The sequence below is a fragment of the Rhinolophus sinicus genome, chromosome 10 (genome assembly GCF_057876585.1).
Source record: "Rhinolophus sinicus isolate RSI-liver-muscle chromosome 10, RSI-T2T, whole genome shotgun sequence".
Classification (NCBI taxonomy): domain Eukaryota; kingdom Metazoa; phylum Chordata; class Mammalia; order Chiroptera; family Rhinolophidae; genus Rhinolophus; species Rhinolophus sinicus.
Window position 1 is genome coordinate 16,031,104 of NC_142510.1, and position 27,976 is coordinate 16,059,079.

General features: G+C 64.5%; 4 protein-coding genes across 22 annotated transcripts; 1 reads left to right on the forward strand and 3 right to left on the reverse strand.

Annotated features, from left to right (window-relative positions):
• Window positions 1-296: 296 nt before the first annotated feature.
• LOC109460613 (uncharacterized) lies at window positions 297-1,637 on the forward strand. The gene is made up of 5 exons (XM_074322755.2): window positions 297-428; window positions 501-594; window positions 791-950; window positions 1,128-1,280; window positions 1,402-1,637. The coding sequence occupies exons 1-5, from the start codon at window positions 301-303 to the stop codon at window positions 1,563-1,565; spliced, it is 699 nt and encodes a 232-aa protein (XP_074178856.1). The 5' UTR covers window positions 297-300; the 3' UTR covers window positions 1,566-1,637.
• A 187-nt stretch (window positions 1,638-1,824) lies between these two features.
• Window positions 1,825-4,514, reverse strand: RHBDL1 (rhomboid like 1). Of its 5 annotated transcripts, none has more exons than XM_019756194.3 (8): window positions 4,250-4,511; window positions 3,668-3,826; window positions 3,234-3,458; window positions 3,020-3,168; window positions 2,786-2,898; window positions 2,613-2,713; window positions 2,477-2,537; window positions 1,825-2,392 (listed from the first exon to the last, which is right to left on the reverse strand). In XM_019756194.3, the coding sequence occupies exons 1-8, from the start codon at window positions 4,286-4,288 to the stop codon at window positions 2,121-2,123; spliced, it is 1,119 nt and encodes a 372-aa protein (XP_019611753.2). In that variant the 5' UTR covers window positions 4,289-4,511; the 3' UTR covers window positions 1,825-2,120. The 5 variants fall into 5 exon arrangements, with proteins under 5 accessions (XP_019611753.2, XP_088657504.1, XP_019611752.2 ...); XM_088801378.1 differs by having other exon boundaries at window positions 3,668-3,859; XM_019756193.3 differs by having other exon boundaries at window positions 3,668-3,829; window positions 4,250-4,510.
• Window positions 4,515-5,990: 1,476 nt separating this feature from the next.
• On the reverse strand, window positions 5,991-11,728 carry RHOT2 (ras homolog family member T2). 6 transcript variants are annotated; one of them, XM_074322748.2, is made up of 19 exons: window positions 11,545-11,728; window positions 11,374-11,432; window positions 11,179-11,260; window positions 11,036-11,079; window positions 10,046-10,099; window positions 9,698-9,750; window positions 9,510-9,618; window positions 9,191-9,292; window positions 9,011-9,109; window positions 8,763-8,871; window positions 8,556-8,676; window positions 8,257-8,341; window positions 8,034-8,176; window positions 7,850-7,950; window positions 7,635-7,765; window positions 7,433-7,519; window positions 7,179-7,313; window positions 6,859-7,061; window positions 5,991-6,569 (listed from the first exon to the last, which is right to left on the reverse strand). In XM_074322748.2, the coding sequence occupies exons 1-19, from the start codon at window positions 11,579-11,581 to the stop codon at window positions 6,443-6,445; spliced, it is 1,881 nt and encodes a 626-aa protein (XP_074178849.2). In that variant the 5' UTR covers window positions 11,582-11,728; the 3' UTR covers window positions 5,991-6,442. The 6 variants fall into 6 exon arrangements, with proteins under 6 accessions (XP_074178849.2, XP_088657505.1, XP_074178850.2 ...); XM_088801379.1 differs by having other exon boundaries at window positions 6,855-7,061; XM_074322749.2 differs by having other exon boundaries at window positions 6,855-7,013; window positions 11,545-11,700.
• Window positions 11,729-12,057: 329 nt separating this feature from the next.
• WDR90 (WD repeat domain 90) lies at window positions 12,058-27,924 on the reverse strand. Of its 10 annotated transcripts, none has more exons than XM_019756264.3 (42): window positions 27,779-27,921; window positions 27,405-27,496; window positions 27,106-27,282; window positions 26,900-27,008; window positions 26,500-26,670; window positions 26,120-26,234; window positions 25,969-26,036; window positions 25,565-25,668; window positions 25,273-25,491; window positions 24,736-24,804; window positions 24,093-24,203; window positions 23,873-24,018; window positions 23,744-23,801; window positions 23,161-23,279; window positions 22,845-22,988; window positions 22,636-22,766; window positions 22,445-22,561; window positions 21,909-22,144; window positions 21,534-21,673; window positions 21,189-21,319; window positions 20,601-20,731; window positions 20,083-20,241; window positions 19,819-19,947; window positions 19,517-19,647; window positions 19,393-19,433; window positions 19,072-19,203; window positions 18,732-18,926; window positions 18,307-18,404; window positions 17,620-17,722; window positions 17,226-17,347; window positions 16,906-17,065; window positions 16,617-16,807; window positions 16,367-16,538; window positions 16,132-16,243; window positions 15,780-15,951; window positions 14,091-14,213; window positions 13,756-13,927; window positions 13,510-13,640; window positions 13,279-13,422; window positions 13,086-13,205; window positions 12,918-13,002; window positions 12,058-12,469 (listed from the first exon to the last, which is right to left on the reverse strand). In XM_019756264.3, exons 1-42 carry the CDS (start codon window positions 27,786-27,788, stop codon window positions 12,312-12,314), a joined length of 5,448 nt encoding a protein of 1,815 aa, XP_019611823.3. In that variant the 5' UTR covers window positions 27,789-27,921; the 3' UTR covers window positions 12,058-12,311. The 10 variants fall into 10 exon arrangements, 7 of the variants coding, with proteins under 7 accessions (XP_019611823.3, XP_088657501.1, XP_019611822.3 ...); XM_088801375.1 differs by adding an exon at window positions 25,063-25,125 and having other exon boundaries at window positions 13,279-13,640; XM_019756263.3 differs by adding an exon at window positions 25,063-25,125 and having other exon boundaries at window positions 22,636-22,988.
• Window positions 27,925-27,976: the final 52 nt, after the last annotated feature.

Here is a 27,976-nt window from a genome sequence, read left to right on the forward strand (position 1 = left end):
ACTTCCGGCCGCGCGGGGCGGGGCGGAGCGAGCGGGGCGGACGGACACGCGCGAGTGGGAGGGACTTCGCGTGCGCCCGACGCTCTGGGGGGGGCCAGCGGAAGCGTGCGCTCGGGAGACGCGACCCACGACGTCGGAAGTCTGGAGAAGAGCCGAGAGCTGCCCCAGGTGGCTCCGCCCCTCGCACTCGGAGCTGGTCCTTCCAGGAGTCGGTCCGACTCACGCCTCGCGGTCCGCCACGCCCATCAGAGGCCCCGTCCCGCGACCGGTCCCGCCCCCTCCGAGACCCGGCCCTTGAACATGGCGGTCGCCTGCGGGCTGTGGGGCTGTGAGGACCCGAGCCGCTGGGCCGCCATCCTGGCGCTCCACGGGGAGGTGCTGCGGGCGCGCGCGGGCCCCCAGGGGCAACTGGAAGCCCTGGATCGATGGTAGGGCGATGGGGGCATCGGTAGGGCGGGCGACCCCCGTTGCCCGGACTCCCCGTCACCGCCTTTTCTCAGGTATCGAGAGGATTTGCCCAAGGCCATTGAGGGCCGCGCGGAGAAGCACGTGACACGAGAAGAGCTAGAGCGGCTGCTGGCGTGGAAGCTGGCGGTGAGGGGCTTCCACGTGGGCGGTGGAACAGCGGTGGGCGGGCCCGCCTCCTGGGGGCGGGGCTCCATCTGGGGGTGGCCCCTCGCGGCGTGGGGCGCAGCTCCCTCCAGGAGGCGTGTCCTCATGCTGTGGGGCGGGGTCCCCCTGGAGAGGCCCTCCACCAGTGACCACCCCACCCAATCCGACTCGGCCACAGAGGGGCCGCTTCCGTCCTCGCCTGCAGCAGCTGGTGGCCACCAACCCCCCGGAGCAGGTGGTGCAGCGTTCCGCTGCTGCCTTCCGCCTCCTTCCAGACATGCAGGCAGCAATCACAGAACTGTGCGCCCTCCGGGGCGTGGGCCCCGCCACGGCCTCTGGTTAGTTGGGAGAGCTGGTCACACCTGCAGGGTCGCGGGCGGGACCTGGCCTGCTAGTGTCTGAGATACAGACCGATGCCGACGCCTATGACGCAGAGGGTCTCTGGGAATGACAGTCCACACCGAGGTTATTCTGAGTCTGGTGGGGTCTGAGTGCTGGCCCTTCACTGCCCCCAGCGGTCCTGGCTGTTGGAGCTCCTGAGGTGGCAGCCTTCATGTCCGATGAGGCAGTGGCTGCAGTGCCCGGCCTGCCAGCCCTGCAGTACACTCTCAAGCATTACCTGCTGTACCTGGGCCCGGTGCAGGAGCGTGCCAGAGCCCTGAGCCGAGGTGAGGGGACTATTGGTGGGCTAGCAGGGTATCCAGGACTCCAGTCAGGGTGGAGTGTGCAGAGCTGTTCCGAAGGGCAGGGTGCCCGTGCCCTGAGCCCTGAGCCTCTGTGCCTCCCTAGGTAGTAACTCAGGGTTGTGGACCCCTCACCATGTGGAGACAGCATTGTGGACCTGGGCTGTGGGGCAGAAGCTGTGCCCATACCTGCTGCCTGACCTCAGCCCCAGCCTGGGCACCCCTGAGGATACCAGGCCAGCCAAGAAGCTCAGGACCCAGGCCGACTGAACTTGGCTGTGGCCCAGGGCCTGCTCACCTGCCGTGTGATTGTGGCAGCTCAATAAATCCTTACTGAACTCACTCCTGACTGTGAGGTCCACAGTCTCTCCCGCCATCGGTTCCCACCTCCCATACAAACACACCTTATACTAGGTGCAGGGGAGCAAGGGGGAATCCAGGCCATCCACACGGAGGAAAGAGCCCTCACAGTTTGCTCGAGTAAGGGGGGAGGCCAGGCCAGCCTCCAGAGCCCTGTACAGCCACCTGGTGCTGTGTAAAATATTTATTCATTCTCCAAAAAGGCTCAGACTGCAAGTCCTGGGGGGAGGCCGGGACAAGGTCTCCTCTGGGGCCACCCTTGGGACCTCGACCGCCCAGCCTGGCCCAGCAGTCCTACCCGCCCCAGGCCTGGGAGGGGGGCCAGGGCTGGTGTAAGGCTTCGCCTGGACTCAGTGGGCCACAGGGGCCACCAGTCCTCACAGGGGAGAAGCAGCCTCGAGACGTACATTCACAGAGGGCGGACATGCAGGCCACCCCCTGGCCCATGTGGCCCCTGGGAGCTTGTCAGGGTGGCGGGGGAATGTGGGCACCCAACAGGTCATAAGCGAAGATGTTCCAGAAGACGGCAAAGAGCAGGAAGGTGCCGTAGGCAAGCAGCACCACCCACCAACCGCACTGGTCCCGCAGGCGCTCCTCGTAGCTGCGCAGGATGGTCAGGCCCATGCTGACCCCCACCACCGCACCAGCCAGGTGTGCCATGAAGCTGGGCTGTGGGCCGGAGGCAGGCAGTGGCGGGGAGAAGCGCAGCCACACAGCCCGGCCTACCTCGGAGCTCACTGCAGAGGAAAGTGGCAGGTGGGAGGGGCCCTTGCCAGGGGCTCAGCGCCCCCTCCCAACCCTCCCCCAGGTCCCCTACTTACTGCACACCAGAGCCAGCACCATCCTTAGCAGCTTGTAGGGACACCTCATCCCAGCCCAGTTCTGATGGAGCATGAGACAGGCTGTGAGCGAAGCCACGGGGGCCCCTCCCCCACCCCACCCTGGCTGTCCCGTTACCATGACAACGTTGGCCAGGTGTGCAGAGCACAGGGCGTAGACCCCGCCAGAGCCCCCCACCACGGGGGCCCGCATGTCAGTAATGGAGACGGTCAGGGAGCCTGTGTGGAGCAAGGGAACACCGTGAGGGTGAGGCCCACAGTGAGGTGGCCCTGGGGCACCACCTGCCTCACCTGCCAGCACGCCAGCCAGGTAGAGCAGACTGATGCGGAGCAAGCCGTGCACCATCTCCAGGGGCACCCCGATCATCAGCTGCAGGAGAGCGTTGAACCCCAGCTGCTCCAGCCTGGCCGTGTGGGGGCAAACAGGTATGGGGGTGGGATCAACCATCAGGCCCCCAGCTCCAGCTGCAGAGGGCTGAACCCCCCTGATTCAGCCAGGGGTGCTGGCAGTGGGCCCCCACTCACCCGACGTGCATGAACATGTAGGTGAGGAAGCGCCAGGCCCGAGCTCGGTGGCCGGGGTGGTACACGAGGGGGCTCTTCATGTACTCGGGGTGGTAGGTCTGCAGCACCCACTTGTTGAGGCGTGCCCCATAGCACAGGAACACGATGATCTGGGAGAAATGGGCGTTAGGGCCGGGCCAGGCCAGGGAGACAGGTGCCAGATGGGCAGGCTCACCTGGGCAAGGGTGACAGAGGCCATGAACACAGGGGGCGGGCAGCTGCGGTGCCGGTAGAAATACCAGTGGCGGTCCACCTCGCGGGGCAAGATCTCGTAGGCCACGTAGCGCACGAACCGCTTGTAGACACCCAGGCCCGGCTCATCCAGCAGCCCATCCCGGGGCAGCGCCCGCTGTCCATTGGCGATGGCCCGCTTGAAGCTGCTTGAGCGTTTGCTGCTGATCTGGGGGGGGTGGGGCCTAAGCATGGGACATGGTGCTCCCCCCATGGCCTCCATGCCCACCTGGTCCACCCGGCTCCTCACAGGGTCTAAGGCCCTGCCCCAGTGGGAAGGGCAGAGAAGGGCCACCTGCCCACCCAACTCCAGCCAGGGCACTGTACTGGCCAAGGCCTGGGCCCCCGCCCCTGCTGCCCACCCACTGTGGCACTGACCAGGTCCACCAGCTCCTGGTAGCAGACCTGGCCCCGGTCGTTGCTCTGGGCCAGGGCCACCAGCATGTCCAGCTTGGCTGGGTCCAGGGGCAGCTCATGGCTATGCACCAGGCCAGTGAAGGTGTCCGCACCGATGAAGCCTGTGTTCTCAGGGTCCAGCTGCTGGGGTGGGGTGGGGCCGCCGGCCAAGGCCTGAGGGTGGGCCCAGCCCACAGACCAAAGGGCTGGGCCAGGCCAGCTGGGAGAGGCAGTCTCCCAACACCCTTGGGCCAGGCCCCTGTGCCCACATGGTCCCAGGAGCTGCCAGGGCACTGGTGCCTGGTTGCCAGGCCTCCAGGGGTCTCCCCACCTCATTTTCGCCCTGCTCATCCTGGAAGGGTAGAGCCAAGATCTGAGGACAATTACCCTCCCTTCCCCCTCCCCAGGCGTCCTGGTCTGGCTGGCCCTTTCCTGGGGTGTCAGGCAGGGGGCCAAGGTCGTGCAGGAAGGGACTTGGGGGAGTGGGGGCTGGAACTCTGCGAGCTCAGCCCAACGATGGAGGGCCGCGGCGGGGGCGGTGCCGGCACCCCCTTCCCCACGCACCTGTTCCTGGATAAGCTGCAGCAGCGAGCTCCTGTCCATAGAGCCAGGCCGGGCCGGGGGCCGGGGTCGGCGGCCGTGGCCGGGAGGGGCTGCTCTGCGGAGGACTCCGCTCCGCCCCGGCCCGTGTGCTCCGCCCGCTCCGCCCGGCGCCGCGTCACGGAGCTGCCCGCCCCGCCGCTGCTGCCGCCACGCGCGGCCAGAACACGCGCGCGCCCTGCACGAGTACGCGCTCCCGGGCTGGAATGGCCCCAGCCAGCGCCCTGGAACACCCGCCCCCTCACCGCGTGCCGGTTTCCCCCACCCCACCCCCGGCGCTGGCAGAGCTCTCTGCTCCTCCAGGGAGGGCAGCAGCTGGCAAACTGAGTCACAGGAGGCACCTAAGCCCCTCTCGCACCCACCTCTGCCCAGGGTTGGAGCCTCAGCGCCCACACCACCTCCTTGGGTAAGCCTTCTGTGAGCACCCCCCTGCCTGTGAACACCGGGCCAGGGGCTTCCTGAAGGCTCCCACCTGCTAGATATGCTGGGCCTCAGCTGGGCAGGAAGGTGCCAGGTCCCACCGGTGGGCGCTGAAGCCAACAGGGCACCTAGTAAGGGCCGGGGAGGCTCCAGCACCTGCCCCTGCTCAGTCCACCAAACCCCAGCACATACCAAGGGGGTGGAAGCCCGACTGCCCCTGCAGCCATGATGCTGGACAGTGACGGTGGGCACTGGGGGAGGGGGGAGCAAGCAGACCCATGCACGGACAAGGCTGCAGCTTAGATAAGCAGGGGCCCTATTTCCTGGGGAGGGCAGGTAGACCCCTCCAACAAGGTGACTGACTAGGGATCTGATACCATAGCAACCCCGCCAAGGGCCACTCAGAACCCTGATGCCATGGAGCCATCAATACTGGCAGCTGGGCCTCAGGAGGATAGAGGCTGGAAATAGCATCCTGCCCTGCCCTCCAGCAGGTGAGAACCGCACCACAGCAGTGGGCCAGTGGAGCTGGGGAGCTGGCTAGGATAGTGGGTGTGCAACTTCACGAGTCTGAGCCTGGACCCTCCTGGGTCAGGCCTGAGCATCCTTGTGCGGCAGGCAACTCCCCCTACCTCCTAGGAACAGCATGTCAGGGCTCCAGGAGGGGCCCTGGCCTGGAAGGGGCTGCCATGCACAGAATGACTGATGGCAGGAGGGAACCGGTCTGGGTGGCCAGGGTCTGCCACCCAGCCTCACCACGGAGTATTTCTGCTCCAAGTCCTGGAACACATGTCAAACAAGCACCTGGGACAGGTGTTGAAGCTTCACCCCAAGTCAGGCCCCCCTCCTCACCAAGAAAGGCTTGCTGTCTCCCTTCCCTCAGGCTGGGGCCTCTGGCTCTCCCCCGCCCAGTGGGAGGGACAGACCTCCGGTCTGGGTGAGAACAGGACAGCTCCACCACACCAGGGGCCTCCCTGCTCACCAGAAGCAGGGCATTTTGACACACCCCAGTCCCATCTCAGAATTCCAGGTCCTCCCCACAGCTCAGCCCAGCTGATAGGATGGATGCTGAGATCAGGGGAGGAGGCAGGCATCAGGCTCTCTCAGGAAAGCACGGACCTCGATGCAATGGTTCCCAGGCCGCAGCGGGGCCATAACTGGACCTCACACAGGCCTGAGTGAGGCCTCAGGCCTGGAGGGGAGGCGTGGGAGTCAGGAGTGAAGTGTCCAGCCCACACCAAGACAAAAAACATCATTCAATAAGAGCCATCTTCAGAAAGTAGGGTCCGAGATGAAAAAGATTGAAGTTTAATCAGGAACCTCACCTCACGTCTTCCATGAGGTGCAGGTCTGGCCCAGTCTCCCAACGAGGAGAGGGCACACAATGGTCCAGACACTTCCTGGCCCCACCCCCACACTTTGGCCCAAAGCTCTGTCCTCTGACTTCCTTCGTACCCACCGGCTACCTGAGACCAGGAAGGGGTGGAGCCCTGAGAATTCAGGTCTGGGGTCACTGGCTTCCTCACCCATGCCCCGTAGTCCCTCCAACATCATGATGACCACACGTGGGTAATGCTGGGCAGGACATGGAGGTGGGGTGGGGCCTGGGGGCCCACCCAGGGCTGGGCAGTGGGCAGGCTGCCCTCAGAAGCAGTTTCGACAGATGGAAGCCCACCAAGCAGTGGCCCCACACTGGCACCCTGGGGCCCTGAGATCAGACTGCAGAGCCCGGGGGCCTCATCGGCTCTTCACCAGGACCCTGTAGAGTGAGAAGCTGAGGACGGCGGCAACTGCGGCCCCAACAGCCCCCAGTGTCACCCGGAGCCAGAAGGAGGTGGTGGTCAGCTCCCCATGGGCCAGGTGTCTGCAAGAAAGAGGAGCTGGCTGGAGACCCTCGGGGTACTGCCCAGATGCCTGCTGCTCTACCTCCCACCCCAACCCCCATCTCCTGGAAAATCACAGAACCCCACAGGGCTGCCCAGTGTCCAGCACAGCAGTGGGGAGACCAGGCCCTGGAGGGCCCCGCCAGGGCCTCAGCACCAGACCAAATCTCCTGACACCACAGCTGTCCCACTGTCTTGGTGACAGGGACTGTTGGTACCCTGGGATGGGGACAGGCCTCCCACCACAGGGGCTGTGGCGCTGGTACCCACGGGAAGGTGGCCATGGTGGCAAGTCGGGTGAAGACAGCTGTGCTGGGCTCTGCTGGGCCGGCGCAGGAGAATGGGGTGGGGGCAGGCAGCCGGTGCCTGCGGCAGAACTCAGCTGGGGACAGGCCAGGCAGCGCGACACCTTCAGGCAGGTCAGCCTTGGAGGAGACGAAGAGGCAGGGGGTCTGCCCGTCCATGTAATGGCGCTGAGTGGGGAGGGGCCACGTGAGGGTACAGTCCTCGGGCGGACACAGGGAAGGTGCTAGGGGACCATCACCCATGGCCGTGTTGCCCACAGGATCCCGGGGAAGGTGGGGGCTTGCCTTGTAGATGCTGGCGCAGAATGCAAAGGACCGGGGGTCACTGCCATCAAACATCAAGCAGGCGACGTCACAGGTGACGTCACAGGCGGCGTCGGGCGCAGTGGCCAGTAGGCTGTCTGCATCCACCTCACATAGCTGGACAGAAGGTGGCCTCAGGGCAGGCAGGGGGCTCAGTCCCCCAGGCTGCTCTGGGACAGCAGTGCCTAGCATGCAGCTGGGGTCTACTGCGGGGACCCCCAACCCCCAGCACTCACTATTAGGTACTTCTCTTGCCCGTTGACCTGCACCGTGTTGATGGTGTAGACGGCAGGCTCCTGGCAGGGCTCCCTGGTGTCCTGGTGCTGAAGAGGGAGGTGCCTGAAGCTGGCTGGCCTTGGTGCCCCCCAGAACCCCTACCCCTGGGAAGCCCGGGCGGGAGCTGGGTGTCGTCATCTGGCAGCACATGACAATACTCACCCCCAGGGCACGGCCAAGGAAGGCCTGCAGGAAGGAAGACTTGCCCACTCCTCGGGCCCCCACCACTTTGCACAGGAGAACGTTCCTTTGCGTCTGTCCCTTTTCCTGGTCCAGCGTCTTCTCACGGGTGACTGTGGGAAGATGGCAAGGACAAGTGAGAGTGAGGGGCTGCCAGGGTGGGGCTGGGCCAGGCCAGTGCGAGGGCAGGGGCCCACCTGTGATGGCGTGGGCCTGCGAATCCTGCTTGCAGAGGATGGGGTAGCCCAGGTAGCCAAGGTGTTCGAGACAGCGTTGGACGTCCAGGTAGGTCACCAGGCTGGGGCAGAAGTCGGGGGGGGGAGGGCATCAGGGAAGGGCGGTGGTATCTGGCGGGTGGGGGCAGGTGGGGGCTGTGCTTACGTCCACTGGCAGAGGTACCCGTGCAGGGACAGCCGGCCTGCTTCGGTGCGGACCGTGTACAGGAGCTGGGGGCCCCAGGGGGCAGCTGGGAACACGCTGAAGAGGCCCTGCAGCTCTGCGGGCGAGAGGGCGCCATCACGGTCCTGCAGGCAGAGGGGCTGCGGTGACACGGGCTGGGAGGCCAGGCCAGGCAGAAAGCACAAAAGGGTCACAGCACCCTCACCTGGTCGTGTTTCTCAAACACCTTCTGCACAAACTGGTAGCCGAAGTGGTTAAGCTCCGTGCTGCAGCCGGGGGGCACGTGGAGCCTGTAAGGTTGTGGGTTCCCGCGGTGCTCAGCAACCTCCCGTCTGTGCAGTTGGACGGAAGCTGGGAGGTTCCTGCACCACCCCCTCCCTTGGCCGAGAGCCATGGCAGAGCAGCAGGGCACTGCCAACAGGCCATCCTGGCAGCACTCTGCCTGAGCAAGGGCTCCAACCGCAGCCCGGCCCCCTCTGACACTGAGCGCCCCCCACTACTCACGGAGGGAAGAGATAATCAGTGGACAGCTCGAGCGCGTCACCGTAGCCGAAGCGTCGCAGGATGGTCCACGTGGTCTCATGGCGGCCGCGCTGGATGAACAGGGTGTTCAGGAAGAGGAAGCCTGTTTGGGAAGGGGCAGAGGAGGGGGTACTGGGTACTGCCCAGCCCCCCACCACCCCAGGGGACAGGCAGGGTGCCGGGCCTCACCATCCAGGGTTAGCCGGTCGTCCCGCACGCCTCCGGCCACATTTTTGCGCACCACCATCTTCACGTCGTCCAGGGCCTGGGGGGCCAGGGGGTGCCCAAAACAGGATTTCTGCCGCCGAGAGAAAGTTGCCGTTCGTCAGCTAGCCACCGCAGCAACTGCTCCACTTGACCATTAATGGCGGCTGAGGCGTGGACCCGGCTGCAGCCCAGGAGGAATGGCACCCCTAGGAGGTAGACGGGGGCCCCACCTGGAAAGCGTTGAGCTCCTCGTCACTGAGCGCCTGGTCCAGATCCTGGTCTGAGAGCCTGAAGATTCGCGTGAGGGCCTGGGAGCACGCAGGCCTCAGCTGTGGGGACAGACGGCTCAGTTTGATGCCCCCCCCACAATGCCCACCAGCTGGCCAGCCCAACCAGCACCCGCTGCCCACCTGCTTGGTCTCGGGGTCATAGAGCGGGGCTGTGGGGTGCAGCACGGCCTTCTGTGCGTAGTAGAACAGCTCTGAGATGTTCCTCAGGTTCTTGGCCGAGCACTGGGAGCCATGACGACAGACTCAGACGCTGCCCGATGCCAAGAGACCCAAAGGGGCCCCGACAAAGTGCAGGCACAGATGGTCAGCAGCTCCCACCCCAGAAACTGGACCCCACCTGCCCCGAGGTCCCCGGCCACCAGCACAGGAGAGTCTGCTGCAGGGCCTGGCCCCTGCCCCCCCTCTTCTCCACCCCAGTGCCCCCTGCCAGCCGGCTCACCTCCACACAGGTCTCAATCTCAGGGAACTGGCTCATGATGGGCAGGACAGCCTCCATGGAGCTCCCTGGCCGCAAGTCCGACTTGTTGCCCACTAGAATGATTGGGACCCTGGGGGGAGGCCCACGGTTACCAGGGATCGGGGAGCTGGTAGAGGCCAGACCCCCCCCTCCCGGGCCCTGCCCATTACCTGGGCCCCCTCTCGGTCCCTCCATTCACCAGTGGGATCCATTTGGTTCGGATCTGAAAGGCAAGACCCAGTGTGGGATGAGGGGGCCACCTAGCCCACGGCTTCCACCTGAAACTCCAGCTTAGCTTGAGGGAGATGGGGGGGGGAGTCAAGGCCCACGGAGGGCCAGTCACGGCCACTGGGAACAAGGCCAGTGGGAGAGAGCTGCTGGCAAGTGCAACCTCATCTGATCCAGCCAGAGGTGAGTCGCCCCAGAGCTGCATCAGCTAAGCGTCCATGCACAGGATGAGCCATGACCGAGCCGGGCGCCAGTGGCAGGGACCTGGGATGAATGGGGAGCTCCCTTACCTTCTCGATGGTGGCCTCCTCAGACACGTCATACACCACACACACCACATTTGCCTGTGAGGGGCAGAGTGTGGCACAGCATTACCCAAGGCTTTCTGCCCAAGCCACCCTCGCCCTCACAGGCAGGGCAGGACATGGCTCAGAGACCCAGGAAGCCATCTTCCCCGGTGCCACTCAGCCTGTGCTCCATGGCCAGCCATGTCACTGGGTCTGGTGGTCAGCTGCTCAAACCTCAGACCAGCCCTTCCATGCTCACTTCCAGGCCCCAGCACTGCAGCTCTGGTCAGTCCCCTGAAGGACCCAGGAAAGACACAGCCACCCCCAAAACCTGGCACCCCAGCCCTGGCCGTGGCCCTTCACTCCTGTATCACTGTGGGCAGAAGTGACGATGAGCTCAACAGCATAGGGGTGGTGACGACGAGGCTGCCCCTGAGTAGTTGTGGCCTGTACTCTTGCCCAGTGGTGCGCCCAGGACACAGAAGTACAGGGGGAGAGGGCAAAGTGCAGGAGCAGCTTCCCCCCAAGAGCTTGGCTCAGGCACACGTTCTCCTGGATAACAGGTGAACAGAGGGCTGTGTAGCCTGCAGCCCTGGTCATGGCACCCACCTTGGCCCAAAGGCCCAGGGTGGTGGAGTGCACTACAGGGTGGGGGGATAGGCGGCCAGGGCACAAAGCTAGTTAAGGGGTCGTTTTGGAGGACACTGAGGTCTGTACCCCAATATCCACTGTAAGAGTGAATGCTGGGTGTGGAGAGCCAGGGGGCTGACCAGCCATGTGGGTAGGAGGGAAGGGTGGTCACTTTTCTCCCCTGCTCTAACCAGGGTGCATCACAGGAACCCCAACCACTGAGTGCTTAGAGGTCACGGAGGAATTCGCGAGGCCAGGACTCCCTGAGCATGTAATCCAATCCCTCAGAGAGAAAAGCCGATCAGGATTAGGCAGGCGCAGGCCCCCAGGGCCTGAGCACTGAGCCCCCACAACACACTGTACCTTGTGAATTTCATCCTGGAGCTCCTCCACCGTCTGTTCAGCTTCTGGACGGAAGACGAGATCACACTACATACCTCCGGGGAAAAGGCACCTGGGCAGAACCCCGGGGTGGGGTGGGATGCGGCGGAGCGGGGCGGCTCTACCTGAGGAGTCCACGATGTGAGTGGGCACCTTCTCTGGGGTGACGTCTGCGGGAATGGTGATCTCTTCTGCCCGGGGCGGGACCTAGAACAGACCAGCCGTGCAGGAGGCGCGGTGACGGAGGGAGACCTGCCCTGGGGCCTCAGTCCCCACCTAGGAGCAGCCGCCGGAGGGGTGCTCAGCACCACTGCTCTCACCTCCTCCGGGAACTCCTCGCCCACCAGCGACAGGATCAGCGACGTCTTCCCCACCTGGGCTGCGCAGGGAGGCGCGGTCAGTGCGGCGGCCAAGGTCGCGGCGCCCCCGCTCCGGACAAGTCCGGCCCCGACCCCGCGACCCCGACTCCCGCCCTCGGCCTGGGCGCCTACCCTCGCCCAGCAGCAGAATGCGCACGTCCCGCTTCATGGCGGCGGCTGCCCGGAGCTGCAGCCCGACCCCGGCGCACGCCAGCCCGGACCCCAGCCCCGACCCCGACCCCGACCCCGGCCCCGGCCCCGGCCCCGGCCCCGACCCCAGCCCGCGCCGGGCCCTCTAGCCCACGCTCTCCCAGAGCCCGCACTTCCGGCCCCCGCCCGCGCAGCCGCACTAGCGAGCCGGGCGGGCCAGAGCGGTCCGGTTGCGTGGCGGCGCCGCCGCGTGATCGCGCCGGGCACTGCAGGTGCCGCTTTGACCGGGAGGACAGGGCACCTGCCCCAGGTACCGCTCAGCCCTGACCCACTCACTCCTGGCAGGGCAGCCCTTGCAGGTGGACAGGCCAGGGCCTCAGTCCTTGACAGGGACAGGAGTCCTGGGGTTTGGGCAGAGGCTTGGCTTAGGCCAGGCGGGAGAGCCAGGCCCACGGCAGTAGGAGCCTGGAGTGACAAGCCCACAATTTCGCCACGCAGTGTAACACCCACGTTTATTTCAACTGTACAGATAGAAACTCAGAAAAGCATTGCAAAACGAACAAGCACTTGACACATGTTCAGGGTCTTGAAGCTTTACACACACAGTCCTGGGCCTGTCTGGGGTGCAGGAGCTGAGCCTGCCTAGCCATCCTGGCCCATGAGGTTCGCTAACACGGCTTCTCCGCAGAGCTTCCGCCCAGGCGAGGCACCCAGCAGGGCACCCCTGACCCCAAGGTCCCCACTTTGGCTCAACAGCCCGTGACCTCCCACACCAAGATCTGGTTGTGGGCCGCCGTGAAGAGCAGGCTGGCAGACGGGGAGAACCTGCAGAGCTGTACCCAGTCGTCGTGACCAGCGAAGTCCTGTGCAGCCCCCGACACACAGTCCACCAACCGCAGCACACGCTCTGCAGGCAGATGGCACAGGGGGGGCCCTGAGCCTGTGTCTGCAGCCCCAGGGCCCAGGAGTCCCCCTACCCACCATGGCTGGGCACCAGGACCACATAGGTGCTGACTGGCTTATGTCCTCCACGCCCAGGGCTGCCTGTCGCGGGGACTGGGACCGCAGAGCCAAGGGGGTGCCCATCGGTGTTCAGGGATCTCACAACACGGGGCTCGTAAGACCCCAAGCTGGGCTACTGAGTCTCCGTTCAGGCCCTGGTGCCGGGTGCGGTCCTCAGCAACCCACACTCATCTCCTGACCCTACGACCCCTCTGGGGTAGGTATGCTCACCCCACTTCAGACACGAGGAGCCCAGGGTGCAGAGGTGAGAGGCATGCCTCAATGTGGATGCACAAGTGAGTGCACTCAGCCCCACTCAAGACAGGCCAGAGTCCATGCCCACTAGCACTCACCAGCGAAGCCAATGGCCAGCAGGCGGGCCCCGGGTGACAAGCTCAGGGACACGGCACAGAAAGGCAGAGGGATCTTGTCCACCACCTGTGGGCAGCACATGTGAGGCGCTGGTCGGGCTCCCACGGCCCCAGGACCCCTCTCCAGTACCACAGGGGGCATGCGCGTGCCTGTTTCTGGCGGAGGCTGTAGAAGACCACCTCCAGATGTGGGCCAAGGCCAGCACACACCAGCAGCGCCTTATCCCAGGGGCAGAAGGCAGCGAGGGACGGCGGCGGGCAGCCTGGAGCCTGAGGAGGGTACAGCACACTGTAGCAAGGTGGGCAGGTGCTCTCCCTGCCCAAGGTGCCCCGGGACCCTCACCTCCATGAGGGTGGGCGCCGGGAAGCTCAGCCAGTCCACGAGCTCACAGCGGTCCCGCAACCAGTCAGAGGCCCAGACGCTGACCCGCTGGTCCCCACTGGCGGCCAACCACAAGTCTGTGCCCTCCATCCCGAAGTCTCCATACTGGGGAGTAAAGATGGGTGGGTACCTCCTGCCCCACTTTGCCCGATCCCCCTTCCCTGCCAGCACCCCCCAGATGGGCCACTTCACCTCCTTGCTCGTGCTCTGGATGGTGGAAATCGGGGCCCCCCGGTGGTCACTCAGCACTCGGAAGGTCATGCCCGTGCAGGGGCGGCTCACAGCCACAAGACCATCCTTGTCTCCGGAGAGGATGGTCTGACCTGGGCCAGGCAGGGGCCACTCTATCACCCTGTGAGCCCCTAGCCCCCAGCCCAAAGGTGTGACCTGGACCAGGCAGAGGTCCCGCCATCACCCTGTGAGCCCCCAGCCCCTCACCGTCGGCAGAGAAGACGATCGCCGTCAGTGCGGCTGGGTGGGGGTGCATCTTGAGCTCCATGGCAGTTTGGGGGATGCTGAAGACTCGCAGCGTGCCATCACTGTAACCTGCAGCCACGCGCTGCTGCTCTGGGCGTCCACAAGGGGGGCTCCAAGCCAGGCAGAGGCAACTCTGGGGACCCCCAGTTGGGAAATATCAGTACTCCCCTGGGGAGCAGGACAGGGGCCCAGTCCCAAGGCAGAGGACACTGAGGCCGGAGGGAGGATGCGGCTGCCAGAGCCCTTCAGCAGACAGGCAAGGCCCCGCCCCAAGCAGGCACCCCCGCCCCCAGTACCTGGTTGAGCACCTGGAACTGGATCACCAGCTCCATGCTGGCCAAGGACCACACCCTCACGCTCCCGTCATCTCCGCACGTGGCGCAGTGGGTCTCCCGGGGGCTGAAGACCACCTCGTTCACCTGCAGGTAGCCAGCCAGCCCTCCCTGAGGCCACAGGGCCCTCGGGCGGAGACGGGACACAGCAGAGTCAGGTTATTCCTACAGGAGCACGTGTCTCCTTCCCCGGCCCGCCTGGCCAAGGCCACCTTCGCATGGAGTAAAGAAACCAGCCTGCCCTCCCTCCCGAGTGCCCCACACGAGACCTGGGTGGACTCGGAATCACAAGGAGCCCACAGGCCATTGAACCTGACGGTCCTCTAGCTGGGACAACAAAGGAAGTATTCTGGAAGAACCTAAAACGTGGTGATGGGACAACACGTCCGTTAGAGGACAGCAGGATGAAGGTAAAGGAAGCACAAAACACACTCCGGGCCATGCCAGGGGCCTCACAACAGGTGGGCTGGTGGCATGGCTTTTTCTGAGATTGTCATGTGTGCATTAAGGGAAAAAGGTGAGTGATTACTGAAAATCCAGAGTTTTGGTGTAGGAAAACCATACACCAATGAGGTGAAATGAAACAGCCTAGTCCTGCATTTGAATTTCAAGTGTAAGTATGAATTCATCATCTATTTTATCTTAAAAAAATAATAATTTAGCTCTGTCCAGCTGAGAAGTGATGGGCCCCTCGGGGCAGAAACAGCCCCGTCAGATCCCGGGGGGAGCTGACACCTTATCATTCCACATGAGAGGGAAATCACCAGGGACCACCAGCTCGGGTCAAAGACTCAGGACACAAACGCCCTGCCCTAGTGGATGGGTAAGCACGCCGTGTTGTCTGTATCACGGAATAGTATCTGGTAATAAAAAGGAGGGAAGCTCTGAGCTATAACGCAGAGGAACCTTGAGAACATAATGCTCAGTGAAAGAAACCAGACACAGATCACACAGTGTGTGATTCCGTTTCAGTGAAAGGTCCAGAACAGGTCACTCCACAGTCATTGCTGGTTGTCAGGGAATGGGGGTGGGGGTGAGTGCTTCATGGGTATGGGATTTCCTTTTGGGGTGACGAACATGCTCTAAAATTGACTGTGGTGATGGAAGTCCAAGTCTGAATATACTGAAAACCACGGACTAAACAAATGGCTGAAGCATGTGACACATAAATTACACATCAACATAAGTTGTTACCAAAAGACAGGAAAAGCATATCATGCTCATGCCTCCCAAACTTAATTTCTTTGATAGCTACCATTATCTCTGAACAAATACATATAGTTTTTTTTTTTTTTTTTTTTAGAAAAAGGACTCAGTAGCCAACTCAAAGCACCTGCTACTGGACAAAGCCAGGGCTCTATAAGTGACCACGGGGGCCTGGCCCACCAGCTCTTAAAAACTCAAAAAAGTAAATTCACTGACACCCAGAAACCCAGTCCACACGGAATGGACCAGCAGTCCTAGGTGTGTGGAGTCCTTGCGCTGAGAACCGGAAATGTTTCCATGGGAACCGATCCAACAGCTGGGCTTGGACTCGGAACAACAGGGTGAGGGCAGCAGGGAGTGAATGTGGGGCTCACGGGCCTGCCTCCGACCAGGGTGCAAAGCCCCTCAGATGTCTTGGGCAGCAAGCTGCTGGCCTGGTGGCCTCACCTTACTCCTGTGGCCGCTGATGAGGCGGGTGCTGGTGCCCTCGGCCCAGCTGACATACCAGAGCGTGCCCGCCGTGGTGCCCACCACGCCCATGTCCATGCTGTTGTGGAATACGGCACTCACGATGGCCCCGTCCAGGGTCAGCTCCCGCTCCATGAATACGGAGCTAGACCTGGGGGGTGAGCAGTGGGTACAAGGTAGTGACAACGACAGCCCAGGGAGCCCGGTGCTCATGGCTGCGTCCCTGTCCTTGGGACCTGGCTGCACCCAAGCATGTCCCCATGGAGGGCAGGCCCAGCTGGCAACGGCACGCTGGCCTGCCGCCCTGGTCAAGGACACCAGCTTGGCTCACCTGGCACCTGAGCCCTTGCGCCTCAGCTCTGGCACGGCTCCCACGGCCCACAGGCGCAGTCGCCTGGTGTTACTGCCACTGACCAGCCGCGAGCCCGCGCACAGCAGCACTCCTAGGAGGCAAGAGGTAGCATAAGCCACTTCCCCAGATGCCCAGAAGTTGAGACAGGGTCCTACTGTCCCATCCCTGGGGCTCCCTGCTGAGGGGGGCCCGCAGGGGCTCCTCAGGCACCCACCGATCTCTCCGTCGTCCGCCTCCCAGGTCAGGAAGCAGCGGCCAGCATGCGTGTCCCAGACACAGACCTGGCCAGCATTGGAGCCGCAGTACAGCAGGGGCTTGGCCCCGTAGCACAGTGAGGTCAGCTCGCCTGCCCCCACTGCCTCGGGGATGGGGTCTCGGTGGTGCACCTGGAGGGCAGTGTGGGTCAGCGACGTGCCAGGGCGCAGCCAGGCCCCGTCCGCCAAACCACCTCTGAACCCTGGCACCTGGAGGCTGACGTCGGCCCCACGCTGCTGCATGAGCCACAAGGTGAGGGTGCCCTGGCCCACACAGGCAAGCTCACCAGCACCCCACGGGCTGAAGGCCACACCGTGCACCGGCTCCGGGAGGTGGGTGGAGGACACGAGCTCGTAGGTGGCTGTGCTCCACAGGGCCAGGGTGCGGTCCCCATAGTCCCCTGGGGATAGGCATGGTGGTCACATCAGTTGCCCAGGGGTCCCAGGGCAGGCAGGGGAGTTCAGAGGCCACTGCCCCCCACCCCCCAACCCAGCTGACCAAGTGTGACAAGAAGCCTGTCATCCAGTGAGAAAGCCAGGGCTTGCACAGCCGTGCGGTGGTAAGAAAGGAGCTGCTGGCAGGAGCCGCCAGGCACAGCCCAGATGCGGATCTGGCAGCAGGAGGCGGCACCACCGCAGCCCGAGGCAGAGGCCAGGACCTGGCGGGCAGGCGGAAGGTCAGAGGGGCGAAGGCAGTCCAGGGGGCCAGCCTGGCTCCGGGTGGAGGGGAGGCTGGACCAATAGGCCCCGTGCTGCCCTGGAGGTCCCCAAGGAGCCGGGTGATGACGCGCGCGATGGCCCCAGGCGCAGGACGGGCACCTGGGCATCATGGCTGAGGGCGAGTGTGGAGATCTCCTCAGGGTGGCCGAGCCAGTGCTGCTGGGCGCCGGAGTGCAGGTCCTCCACCACCACCAGGCAGCCGCACGTGTAGGCGAAGAAGCCTGCGGGCAGGGCGGGCGCGCCGGAGCCAGTCACCCTCCCCGTCAGTTACAACGGCCAAGGGGGTCGTGCTGAGCCCTCCCAGGAAACTGCTCAGGGGAGGCACAGGGAAAAGGGGCTGGGGCACAGGTGACAGGAGAAACAGCGCCTCTCAGCCCAAACCACTGTCCGTGCCGGCGCTCACTTGCCCTCCTGGGGCCTGGCCTGGGGGGGACAGAGCTGGGCCGGGCCTGTGACTTCAGGGCTGGGAGCCAGGCTGGGCTGTGGCCCCTACCTGTGTCCGGCCTCCAGGTCATGTTGGCCCGCCCGTTCCCGTTGTAGCCTACGACAGCCTTTAGGCGCAGTCGCTCAGCCCCGGCCGGGGGCGAGGAGACATTCTAGGAGAAAGTGGTCCTAGGACACTGGTGTGTGGCACAGCACCTGACCACCACCCACCACCTTAGGCTGTGCCCCATCAGACTGGGGCCTGGCACAGAGCCTCCCCGGGATTGGACAAATGGTGGGAGCGTGGGCCCCAAAGCCTGTACATGGGGACGGGAGCGCGGGATACACAGGGAGGCAGGAGTGGGAGATGTGGGAGGTCCTGGAGTGCAAGGAAGCCAGGCAGGGGCGGCACGACCCAAGGGGTGCCCATTGGCCCCCAACACCAAGTCCCCCAGGGGGCTGTCAGGGACAGGGCACGTGAGGACATGGGAGGGAGCCAGGTGGAGATGGTGGGCTCCGCAGGCCAGTGTCCAGCTCCAGGCTGAATGTCAGCGTGACAGGGAGCAGAGACAGAGCAGTACCCACGGGGTGACTGCCACCACGGCGTGGAGCATGGTCAGCTTTGGGAGCAGCCCCAGGGAGACCCCGGAGAACCCGTGGTGGGAGAAGCAACACTCCCAGAAACCCCAGGGCCATGCCACCCCCACCCGAGGTGTCCCCCTGCGGCAGGGACTGTGAGGACCGCGCCCCAGCCAACCTTGGCCGTGAGGGAGGACTTGTAGCGTGCCGTGAAGTGCTTGTAGGAGTCTGGGCGGGCAGCAGGCTGGGCGCGGGCTCTCCTGATGCTCCAGGTCCCTGGCAAGGAGGAGGAAGAGGCCACAGGACATCCCCCATCCACAACCATTCAGAGACCCCTCCCCGTAGTCACCTGGCTCCAGCTGGACAAGAAAAGTACCTGACCTGGGACGGACACTCAGGGTCAGAGGGTGCAGCTGAGCCATATCCCACCACCTGCCTGGCCTAGCAGGGGCCTCAAGCTCATCCACTTGCCCTGTGGGTGACCGGGCCTCATCTCATGGGGCGAACCCCAATCTGTCAGGGGCAGCCAGGGCCGCCTTTGGCCACCTGGGACCTATGGGTACCTGCCCCTGGGCCAGGCGCAGCCATGTGTCTCTGCCTTACCCTGCTTCCTGGGCTGGTCACAGGAGGAGAGCGGCATGCCGAGGCCCCAAGGGTCCCCTGAAGCCACCCAGGCCCCATCTCCTGCCCCACAAGCCTCCTTCTGCACCAGCACGGGTGGGCCAGAGGGCTGGCGGACCCCCTTGGGGCTGTGGCTCTCCTCAGAGGGTCCTTCTTCATCTGACACGGAGAAAGCTCCTGGGGGTGTGGGGAGGCAGTGAGAGGAGGGCACAAAGCCCCCTGTACCCCTGCCCCTGCCCACAGGCCCAGAGCAGCACGCAGGCACGCCAGACGGGAGCAATACACACGACCACCCAGGTAATCCCGGGACTCCTGCCCTTACCATCACCACTCTCACAGGGCCCAGCACACATGCCCAGCTGGGGCGGCGGTGTCTGGGAAGGCACGGGCACCTGCCGCCGGGGGAGCCCGTTGGCCCCCGACACCGAGTCCTCCAGCTGTCCTGTATTCAGGCCTAGGGGTGGAAGACAGGCTGTGCTCAGGCGCTGCGGAGGGCAGAGCACAGAGGGGGGGGGCCTAGCCCCCCTTCCCAGCTCTACACTGGGACCCCCCAGGACAGGAAGCGGTGCCATGCCACCCGTAGTGGCTAGAGTACCAACAACAGATGTCATCAGAGATGTGTCATCGTGCTGGGACCACTTACCAGCCTCACAGGTCTGGGGGGCTCCAGGTGAGTCTAGGACACTGCAGAGGCAAGGAGAGAAGGTATCAGGTGGGGAGGGTGCAGCAGGAGGCATGGCAGACGCAGATCAAGGGCAGACACTTGCCTTCCTGGGGGCGACTTCTCAGGGAGGGTCAAGATGTCCCAGAGGAAGATGGCATCACCCACGCTGAGGAGCTGCTTCTGGCCGGGGATGAAGGCCACAGCCTGCACGGGCTCTGAGTGGCCTATGTACACCTAGGGGCAGCTCATGTCACATACAGACTCCTGAAGCCTGGCCAGGGACGCCACTGTCCTCCCACACCCAGGCCTGGCCAGGCTGGCGACCAGGCATGTGGCAGCAGGCCTGACAGGTTGTCCTCTGCCTTCCCTCCCACCCGCCTACCCGTGCCCACCTGTGGCACGCACCTGGCAGCGAGGGGCAGCCTGCGTTGAGTAGTCCCACACCTTGATAGCCCGGTCGGCGGCTGTCAGCAGAAAGCGGGCGTCCCCGCTGAGAGCCAGGGAGGGGCAGGCCACAGGGTGGGCACCAGACAGCTGCAAGACAGCATTCGCATGGCAGAGAGAAGATCAGAGCACACGGGTCCCTCTCCCTGACAAGGCAGTGGGGGCACGGAGGTGGGAGCCTGGAGGCCGGGGTGGCCGAGCCACTGGCCCAGGCCCTGGGCTCACCTCCCGGACCATGCGGCCTGATGTGGAGTCCAGCACCACCACCCTGGACGATGTGGACACCAGCAGGTGGCTAGGGGGTGCGGGGCCAAAGCAGATGGCTACAGCCGAGTCCAGGCGGCTGCTGGCCAGGTCCAGGGTGCTGACGTCAACCCGCAACAGCTGGGGAAGGACAGCGAGTAGCTACTGGCCATGACCTCTGAGCAGAGCTCAAGCCTCCAGAGCAAGGGCCCAGGAGGCAGGCAGCCTGCAGCACCCCCCCACCCCCCGGGCATCCATGTCCTCTGTGCCTGTGAGTGAGGGTGGCAGGGCCTGGGTCCCCTCTGGAGTGTGGCCTCCCACGTGCCCTTGACACCCTCGCACTCCACACCGGGCCAAAAGGAGCCCCTGCCTCTCCCCCACCCCCCGTCCTGGCAGAACCTAGAGGAGCCATGCGGCCGTGAGTCAGGGTACCTATGGGGTCTGCCGGCCAGGCTGGTGCAGCCCCACCCTGGACACATAGAAGGTTCTGGCTGACTCACGTCATCCAGCGAGGCTGCATCCATGACGGTCACTGTGTACTTAGAGGGACCCACGAAGGCCAGCAGGCGGCTGTCCCCACTGACTGCCAGGGCGTTGGGACCTGGGCGGGCATCCTGGCACACCACGTTAGCTGCCAGCATCATGGGGGCAGGTCAGCTAGGTGGGGAGGGCATGCCCAGAGCAGACACCAACCAGCCCGGGGGCCTGGGTGTCAGAATGCCAAGACATCCAGGGTCCCAGGGACAGCTGGGGTTTTCCTGGGCCAGGAGGGACCCCCAAGTGGCCACCTGGCTTGCCCAGTTACAGTGGCCACGGGAGGGGCAGACGCCCTTTGGTGGGTTGGCCCTCTGCTGGCCTGGTGCTCAGGCCGTTCACCTCCTCCTGGGGTGGGGCAGGCACAGACCCTCGCTAACCTTCCATTTTGAGGAGCTGGTGTGCCCTAAAACCACACTTGCCCGGGGGATCCAGGTAATGAGACCATAGAAGGCAGTTTACTCTGTCAGCGGATACGAGGCAAACCCTACCCCACAGGAACTTGACAATGGGAAGGTTGGAGGCTGAGGCAGGGCCGGGCACGGGGGCCTGACCTGCCACATGCTGGACTCGGCAGTGGGTGGTGGCGCAGTCATATTGGGCCAGGGCGCCCTGAGAGCAGGTGCTGAACAGGAAGCTGCCGTCGGGGCTGGCAACCAGGCCAGTGATGGCTCCTCGGTGACACCTGCACCACACAGGTCACCCGCTGCCTTGACCCTGAGCTGCACCATCCCAGACCTCCAACAGCTGGGCCTCGCCGAGTCCCCAAGGGGCAGCAGAGGGCGGGGGCTTCCCGTAGACCGCCCTCCCCTGCCCTACCCAGGCACCCACACACCCCTGGGGACCCCACAAGCTTCCACCAGGGGTATCTGTGGGGCGCGGACCAGCTGGGCACCCACCTGTGGTCCACCAGGACCTCGGCGGCCTCCAGGCTGAAGGAGCGGACGGCCCCACTGCTGAAGCCACAGAAGAAGGCTGGCTGAGTGGGGTGGAAGGCAACTGCACATGGGGCCTCCTTGGGCGATGTAAAGTCGTAGAGCTGGAGAGGGGCGCCATGTGAGGGCAGGCGGGCGGTGGGGGCTGCCAGTTGGCCAGAGAACCTGAGAGCTAGTCTTTTTTCAGGTGACCTGGACCCACATGGCCCCAACACAGGATAAAGGACCAAGGGTGCCACAGGCCCTCCCACCCTCCGCCTGCCTGGGCCCTGCTCCCCCACCCCTGGGCGTCAGTGTGGTCTATGGCTCTCCAATCCCTCCATCCAGGCCGCACCCTACCTGCTGCAGGGTCGCCAGGTCCCAGATGCGGACAGTGTGGTCCCGGGACACAGTGGCCAGCTGCCCCCGGCTGTACGTGGTGGCAAGGGCCAACACCAGGGCCGTGTGGGAGCGCACCAGCACGTTGTACTCCCGGGACGGTATGTCCAGGAAGCCCAGGTGGCCCGAGGAGGTAGTGGACAGCACTTGCAGGCCGTCAGGGCTGAGGCGGACCGACCTGATGGGGCCCTCGTGCTCTGCGGGCAGGGTGGGTGTGTGACCTCCCAGGGTGGACCAGGCCCCAGGGCAGACTGGCTGCATCCAGGCTGCATCTCCCTCCCAGCGCCCCAGGACACAAAGCCATCTCCTTACTGCCCAGAGCCCCTGTGGACAGAGCCTGGGCTCCCCCATGAGCCACTTCGGGGCTCGGCAATGGTGGACGCCCAGGCTCAGGACACAGCTGCAAAGAGCCCGTCACTGCCATCCAGCCCAGGGATGGCCCAGGGACGTGGCCCTGCCATGGTGACCACAGTAGCAAGGTGCTATCTTGGCCCTACCTGCCTCCAGGAGCACAGAGGAGAAGTCCAGGGGCCAGAGGCGCAGGTAGCCGTCCTCGGAGCCCATGGCGCACGTGGTCTGGGAGACGCTGAGGCTGCTGATGGCGATGCCAGGGCCTGGGGGGCAGGCAGCATCAGGGGCAGCATCAGGGCCCCCCCCAACACACACACGCGCAGCGGGGGCCACCTACCTGAGCTGAAGGTCTGCTTCCGGGGGAGGGAGCTGCCTGGGGTCTGCGTGGGCAGGAGGCGGCGTGCGTGCCGCACGACCATGTGCTGATGGTCAATCTCCAGGATGTGGCCACTGCGGCCGCACACGTAGCTGCCAGGGAGGCGACAGGTAAGGGCCGAAGGGGCCAGTGGAACGGGACCCCGCGCATTAGGAGAGGGCGGTACGCACAGCGTATGTCTGTCCTGGGCCTGCCCAAAGGCCAGGTCCGTGAACTCCAGGGCGTGGTGCTCCCCGAGGTCCACGGGGCAGGAGCGGAGCCCCCCACTGCGCAGCCGCCATAGCCGCACGCTGCCCCGCCCACACGACACCATCCTGCAATGGGGGGTGAGTGAGCACCACACAACCCCCACAGGGAGACCGCCACTGCTGTGGACTGGAGCCCTGAGCCAGGGCGCAGGGACAGGCTCGATGGATCAGCCCCATCCAGGCCCATGGGCTGCCAGGGCTCCACCCTACCACCAAAGGTGGGCGGGAGGCTAGTCACCTGGTCTCATCGAAAAAGGCAACCTCGAAAGCCTGGATGTCAACGTCAGTGTGTGCTTTGGCGAGAACGACGGCCTGTCCACCGCGTCCCACCTGGTCCGTGCCCCACGCCACCACCATCTGCAACGAGCCTGTGCTGAGCCCCCGGGGCCCCTGCCAGACCTGCACTAGGCTCTCCTGTCCCATGGGCGCCAGCCTGAGCCCTCGGCTGGTGAGTGTGGGGAGGGCAGCCCAGGGCCCGAGGACCTACACATTCCCACCCTGGCTCTGCAGACACACAAGGCTGACTCGTCCACGGAAACAAACAGAAAACACTGACCCACAAGTAGGAAGCAGGCCACAGGTGGGACACCAGACACGTCATACATAAAACCCAGCTGCTCTGACTCTGGACCCCACCACCGAAGAGAATGACGTGAGTCATTTAAATGTTGACTCCATCAATAGGGGTGTAACACACAGGACACTGCAGTGTGTGGGGTGGGGCCAGGAGCTGGGGGGGGAACGGGCCTGCAGGAAGCCTGTGGGAGAAGGCGCCTTCCTAAGTGGTTTGCGCGTGGCCCGCCTCCCGGTCTGCCCTTTACCGTCCTCCCGTGCGGGTCCTTGCCAACGCCGCAGAGCAGTGCCCCGCTGCCGGAGAAGCTGTGGACATGGAGCAGGCAGTCAGTGTCGCCAGGGCTGGCCCCCGCCCCCCTCGGGGGCCCCTTGCCCACCTGAGGGAGCTGATGGTGTGGACAGGGCTCCGGAACAGGGACAGGCAGTCCCCAGTCTGGAAATCCCAGAGGCGCAGCATGCTGGGCGCCCCTGCCTGGGCTGAGGCTAGCAGGGAGCTGCTCCCGTCCAGGGCCAGGGCGGAGACCTGGGGAGGCGGCAGGTGGAGGGGAGTTGTGAGGCCTGCAGGGGCGAGCCCCACCTGGGCCCCGGGGTGCCCACCTTGTCCGTGTGGCCGAGGAAGAAGCGCTGCTCCCGGGTGTCAGTGCGCAGAACCACAATGACCGCGTGGCAGGGGTACACGACGGCGGCCCCATCCTTGGTCCAAAGGGCCTAAGCATGGGGGCCGGAGGGCTGAGATCACAGACTGGCTGGCCTTGTCCCTCCCAGCCTGGCACACCTTACCCCATGTACCGTGCACAGGAGTCAAAGAGATGCACGCCCCAAAAGAACAGAGAAAACGCACAGACACGTGAACACATGCACACGCACAACTTCCTCTAAGCCCCGGCTGCAATACAAGAAACTCTGAGATTCAGGCAACGAAAGACTAGAGAGCCCACAAAGCCTTGGAGCCTGAGTCCAGGAGGGTCTGACAAGCCCAGGGCCTCCTCTCCCACTGCCCCGCCCATCCCACAGGGACACACAAGTCGCGCCCCCACCGGCCGCACATGGCTGCATCAAAGGGTGAGTGAGAGCTCGCGGGTCTCTGGAAGCTCAACCATTTAGGCCAGCACTGACCCAGCCAGCACTCGTGAGAACAAAAGGCGGCCTGAGAGTGAAGGTCACTGAGGAAGCGCTGAGCCACACTGCAGATGTGGGCGGGGCCGGGTGTCCAACCCAACAAGAGCACGGGACCACTCACCCATTTGGTGCTGTGGCCCCCAAGGCCAATGACCCCCTTGAGCCTCAGGACGGGATCCGGCAGGAAGCTCTGAAACAGGCAAACTCCCCGTGAGGCCACAGGAGGCGAGACCCCATCCCACTAGGGCTGCCCCACTGGGCTGCTTCCTGCCTCCCGAGAAGCCACTGGGTCCTGTGTGGCTTCACTTGGCTGCTCTGTGGCCGGAACGCAGGATTCTGGCCACAGAGTCAGACCCTCCAGGGACCCCAGGAGCTGCCCCTGCCTTCAACCTGAGGCCCCCACAGACACAGGGCTGGGCGTTGGGGCCAGGCAGCAGCCCCTCCTTACTCTTTGTTGAAAGGGATTCTTGCCCAAAGCTGCCTCCGGCCTTCTCTGTTTTCTGCCAAGGGGCTGGATGAAAAGGGACCCTCAGAGGCCCATCTGCCCCACACATGGCTCGTGGTGGGCAGGGCCCAGCAGGCTCCTACCACCACCTCATCAAGGCGCCACCCACCTCTATGGCACAGAACCCCTGCCTTCCTGGGGACGGGCACTCACCTCATGAATGGCCACATCCTCTGGGGCCGTGGGCACTACAGCCAACTTATGGGCAGACACCTGAAGGTCATGGCCAGCAGTACGCCCGTCAGTGGCCTCCACACAGGCCGACAGCTCTTGGCTGCGGCCACTGGAACCAACCACACTGGATACCTCTGTGCACTCACAGGACAGGCCGTTCTCTGGAAGGCGTCCAGGTGCCGAGGGGGCCCGGCAGGTCTGTGGGGGACAGGGTCCGTGAGACCGTGGGGCTACCACCTCCGAGTCCATCTCTGAGGGCACAGGCACTCACTGCTGTGGGGCCCAGCATCTGGACCACAGGGGACGCGCTGTCCTGTCTGGACTTGCTGAAGGCCGCTGGGTGAGGGAGAAGCTGTGGCATGTGCCTCGGGAAGACTGCAATGGAACACGGGCCACAGAACCCACTGAGCAGCGTGCAGAGGCCTGAGGAGGACGCTAGGCAGGGCAGCAGTGAGAGAAGCCACCCTGACAGTTTCAGCCACCATTGTACTTGGGCCCTAGCACCCCTCCCGGATAGAGAGTCTGAGGCCACCAGGCATCCTACACAGGCTCCCAAATGGCTCTGGGACCTTGGGGTGACCTCCAGGCTAGCCCCAGCCCCTGCAGATACTGCAACCACCCCAGATACAATCAGACCCCCTCTCCCGCTGAGCTCTGCACACCCCACAGTCCCACCTGCCTCCGGAGGGCAATAGCTCCTCTGAACTGGCTCGGAGGGCGCTGCTGAGCTGCCACTTGGAAACCTCAGAGGAGCAGAAGGAGAGTCAGCGTCGGGCCAACCCTGCCCTCTCCCACCAGCCTCCCAGGGACAGGCAAAGCTGCTCACCGGATATGGACGTAGCGGTCATGCCAGCTCTCCCCCTTTGGCACTGGGAACGCCATTTCTCTTGGCATAGGGGTGACGGGCAGCTTTGCCCGCTGGGCCTCGGCGACAGTGACAGCTACAAAGAGCAGAGTTGCTCCAGGTCCAGGGAAGCCCGTCCAGCTGCCTCTCCAAGCCCAGGTAAGACTCAGCACCAGGCGCATGCAGGGTATCACCGGGCCACCTGCCCAGCCACCACCTACCCCGAGTGTCTCAGGAGCTAGGCGTGGCACAGGCATCTTCATCAAGTGCCAGGGCCCCTCCTGGGTGGAGACCCTTGGGGCAGGGATGAGGTTGGGGCAGCCTGCCTGTAGACTAAGCATGGCGTGAAGCACAGCTCCCACCTGGGTCAAAGCACAGGTCGCTGGTGTAGAGGCTCCGGACCAACAGGTTGGCGCACAGCCGGACGCTCTTGAGGTGGCTATGGCGCCGATTCAGGTAGACCAAGACGATGTCGTGCAGGTCCAGCTGCAGGCAGGTCCAGCGGGCAGCAGGGGGAGCCACACCTGCCAGGTCTGCAGGAGGCAAGCCAAGGTCAGAGCCCACCCCATCACCAGCCAGCACACAGCACCTTCTGTGCTTGGCCTGCCCCCACTCCCACTGCCAAAACCATGTGCCCCCCACCTAGGCTGCCCCACCCAGGCCACAGAGGAGCCTGACTGGACCTGCCCCACCATTCTCTCTACCCTCAGGCTGTCTCTCCTGGACCATCCGTGTCCCATTCTTGCCCTATCTCTGTGTCACCTTTCCTGGATGTCCCAGCCTCACAGACGAAAGGGAATTGAAGCCACGTGGCTGTGGACTTGAACTCCTTGAAGAGGTTGGAAAGGGACACACGTATGACCTGGCCGTCCTGTGGGGGTGGGGGCAAAGGGAGGTTGTGAGGAGACAAGAGGGGGCAGCAGGGGTGCAGGACCCTCATGCACAGCCCCCACTTCCGAGCTCGGCACCTCGGTGGACACGTCCAGGTGGATGACGAAGTGCTTGGTGGACATGGGTCGGAAAAGCACGTACAGGTATCGTCCTGTCAGCCCCAGGGACTGGGTGCTGGTTTTGGGGAGCTGGATGTAATTGCTGGCTGAGACAGAGCCCCGAATACGATACACGGTGCACTTTAGGGTCTTGTCCTGGAGAAAAAGATGGGAGTCAGTGTTCCCCACAGACCCAGACCCTTGGGTGGTGGGGCAAAGTGTCCCAGGCAGAAAAGAGGGCTCCCCACTCCTGCTGCCAGGTCCCCTGGACCACTTACCATCACGGCGGCCACGTCCCCCTCCTTCGTGGACCGCTTCCACTCGTGCACCTTGAAGTGTCTGAAGACATTGAGGAATGGGTGCTGCCACACTGGGGATACATGGAGAAGTGAGGACCTAGTGTGGGGCATCGCCACCCTCCCGGGAGGGCCCGGGACTGGGTCTCCGCGCTCAGCAATCACACTGCGCGGACTGGGCTCGGGTCAAGTCTCAGCACCAACCCGCCCGCGGGCCCGCGACTCGGCGCTGACGGAGCCAGGCCGCAGGCTCAGTGCGCGCCGCGCGCCGGACCCCGCCCTCGCCCGGGACCCCGCTGGCCGCGCGCCCCCTACACCCCGGGCCCTGGCCCCTGGTCCGCGGGCCCGGAACCTACCGCGCGCCATCGCGCAGCCACTCGCACTTCCCGCCTCAGCAGCTGCGCACCGTACGCAAGGCACGCAGCGCGCGCCTAGCAACGGCCGCCTGGCAACAGAGCGACTTCCGCCTTCACGGCGGCGGGGGCCACGTGACCGTGGCGGGGCCACGTGACCATGGGGGCCACACTAGGGGGCGCCTGGCTCACTGTTTTGCT

Bases quoted from the DNA above. Each gene is read 5' to 3' on its own strand.
- LOC109460613 (XM_074322755.2), top strand. From the start codon at position 301: ATGGCGGTCGCCTGCGGGCTGTGGGGCTGTGAGGACCCGAGCCGCTGG. The intron at 595-790 runs GTGAGGGGCTTC...ACTCGGCCACAG, and splicing joins TGCTGGCGTGGAAGCTGGCG to AGGGGCCGCTTCCGTCCTCG. The intron at 1,281-1,401 runs GTGAGGGGACTA...GTGCCTCCCTAG, and splicing joins TGCCAGAGCCCTGAGCCGAG to GTAGTAACTCAGGGTTGTGG.
- RHBDL1 (XM_019756191.3), bottom strand. From the start codon at position 4,288: ATGGACAGGAGCTCGCTGCTGCAGCTTATCCAGGAACAGGTGCGTGGG. The intron at 2,899-3,019 runs GTGAGTGGGGGC...CCACACGGCCAG, and splicing joins TACATGTTCATGCACGTCGG to GCTGGAGCAGCTGGGGTTCA. The intron at 2,538-2,612 runs GTAACGGGACAG...ATGCTCCATCAG, and splicing joins ACCTGGCCAACGTTGTCATG to AACTGGGCTGGGATGAGGTG.
- RHOT2 (XM_074322747.2), bottom strand. From the start codon at position 11,581: ATGAAGCGGGACGTGCGCATTCTGCTGCTGGGCGAGG. The intron at 11,433-11,544 runs GTAGGCGCCCAG...CTCCCTGCGCAG, and splicing joins CATTCTGCTGCTGGGCGAGG to CCCAGGTGGGGAAGACGTCG. The intron at 9,293-9,509 runs GTGAGCCGGCTG...CATGGCTCCCAG, and splicing joins AGATTGAGACCTGTGTGGAG to TGCTCGGCCAAGAACCTGAG.
- WDR90 (XM_088801373.1), bottom strand. The intron at 27,009-27,105 runs GTGCCGAGCTCG...CCACCCCCACAG, and splicing joins ACCTGGACGTGTCCACCGAG to GACGGCCAGGTCATACGTGT. The intron at 25,126-25,272 runs GTGAGTGCCCGT...CTTTTCATCCAG, and splicing joins AGGATGTGGCCATTCATGAG to CCCCTTGGCAGAAAACAGAG.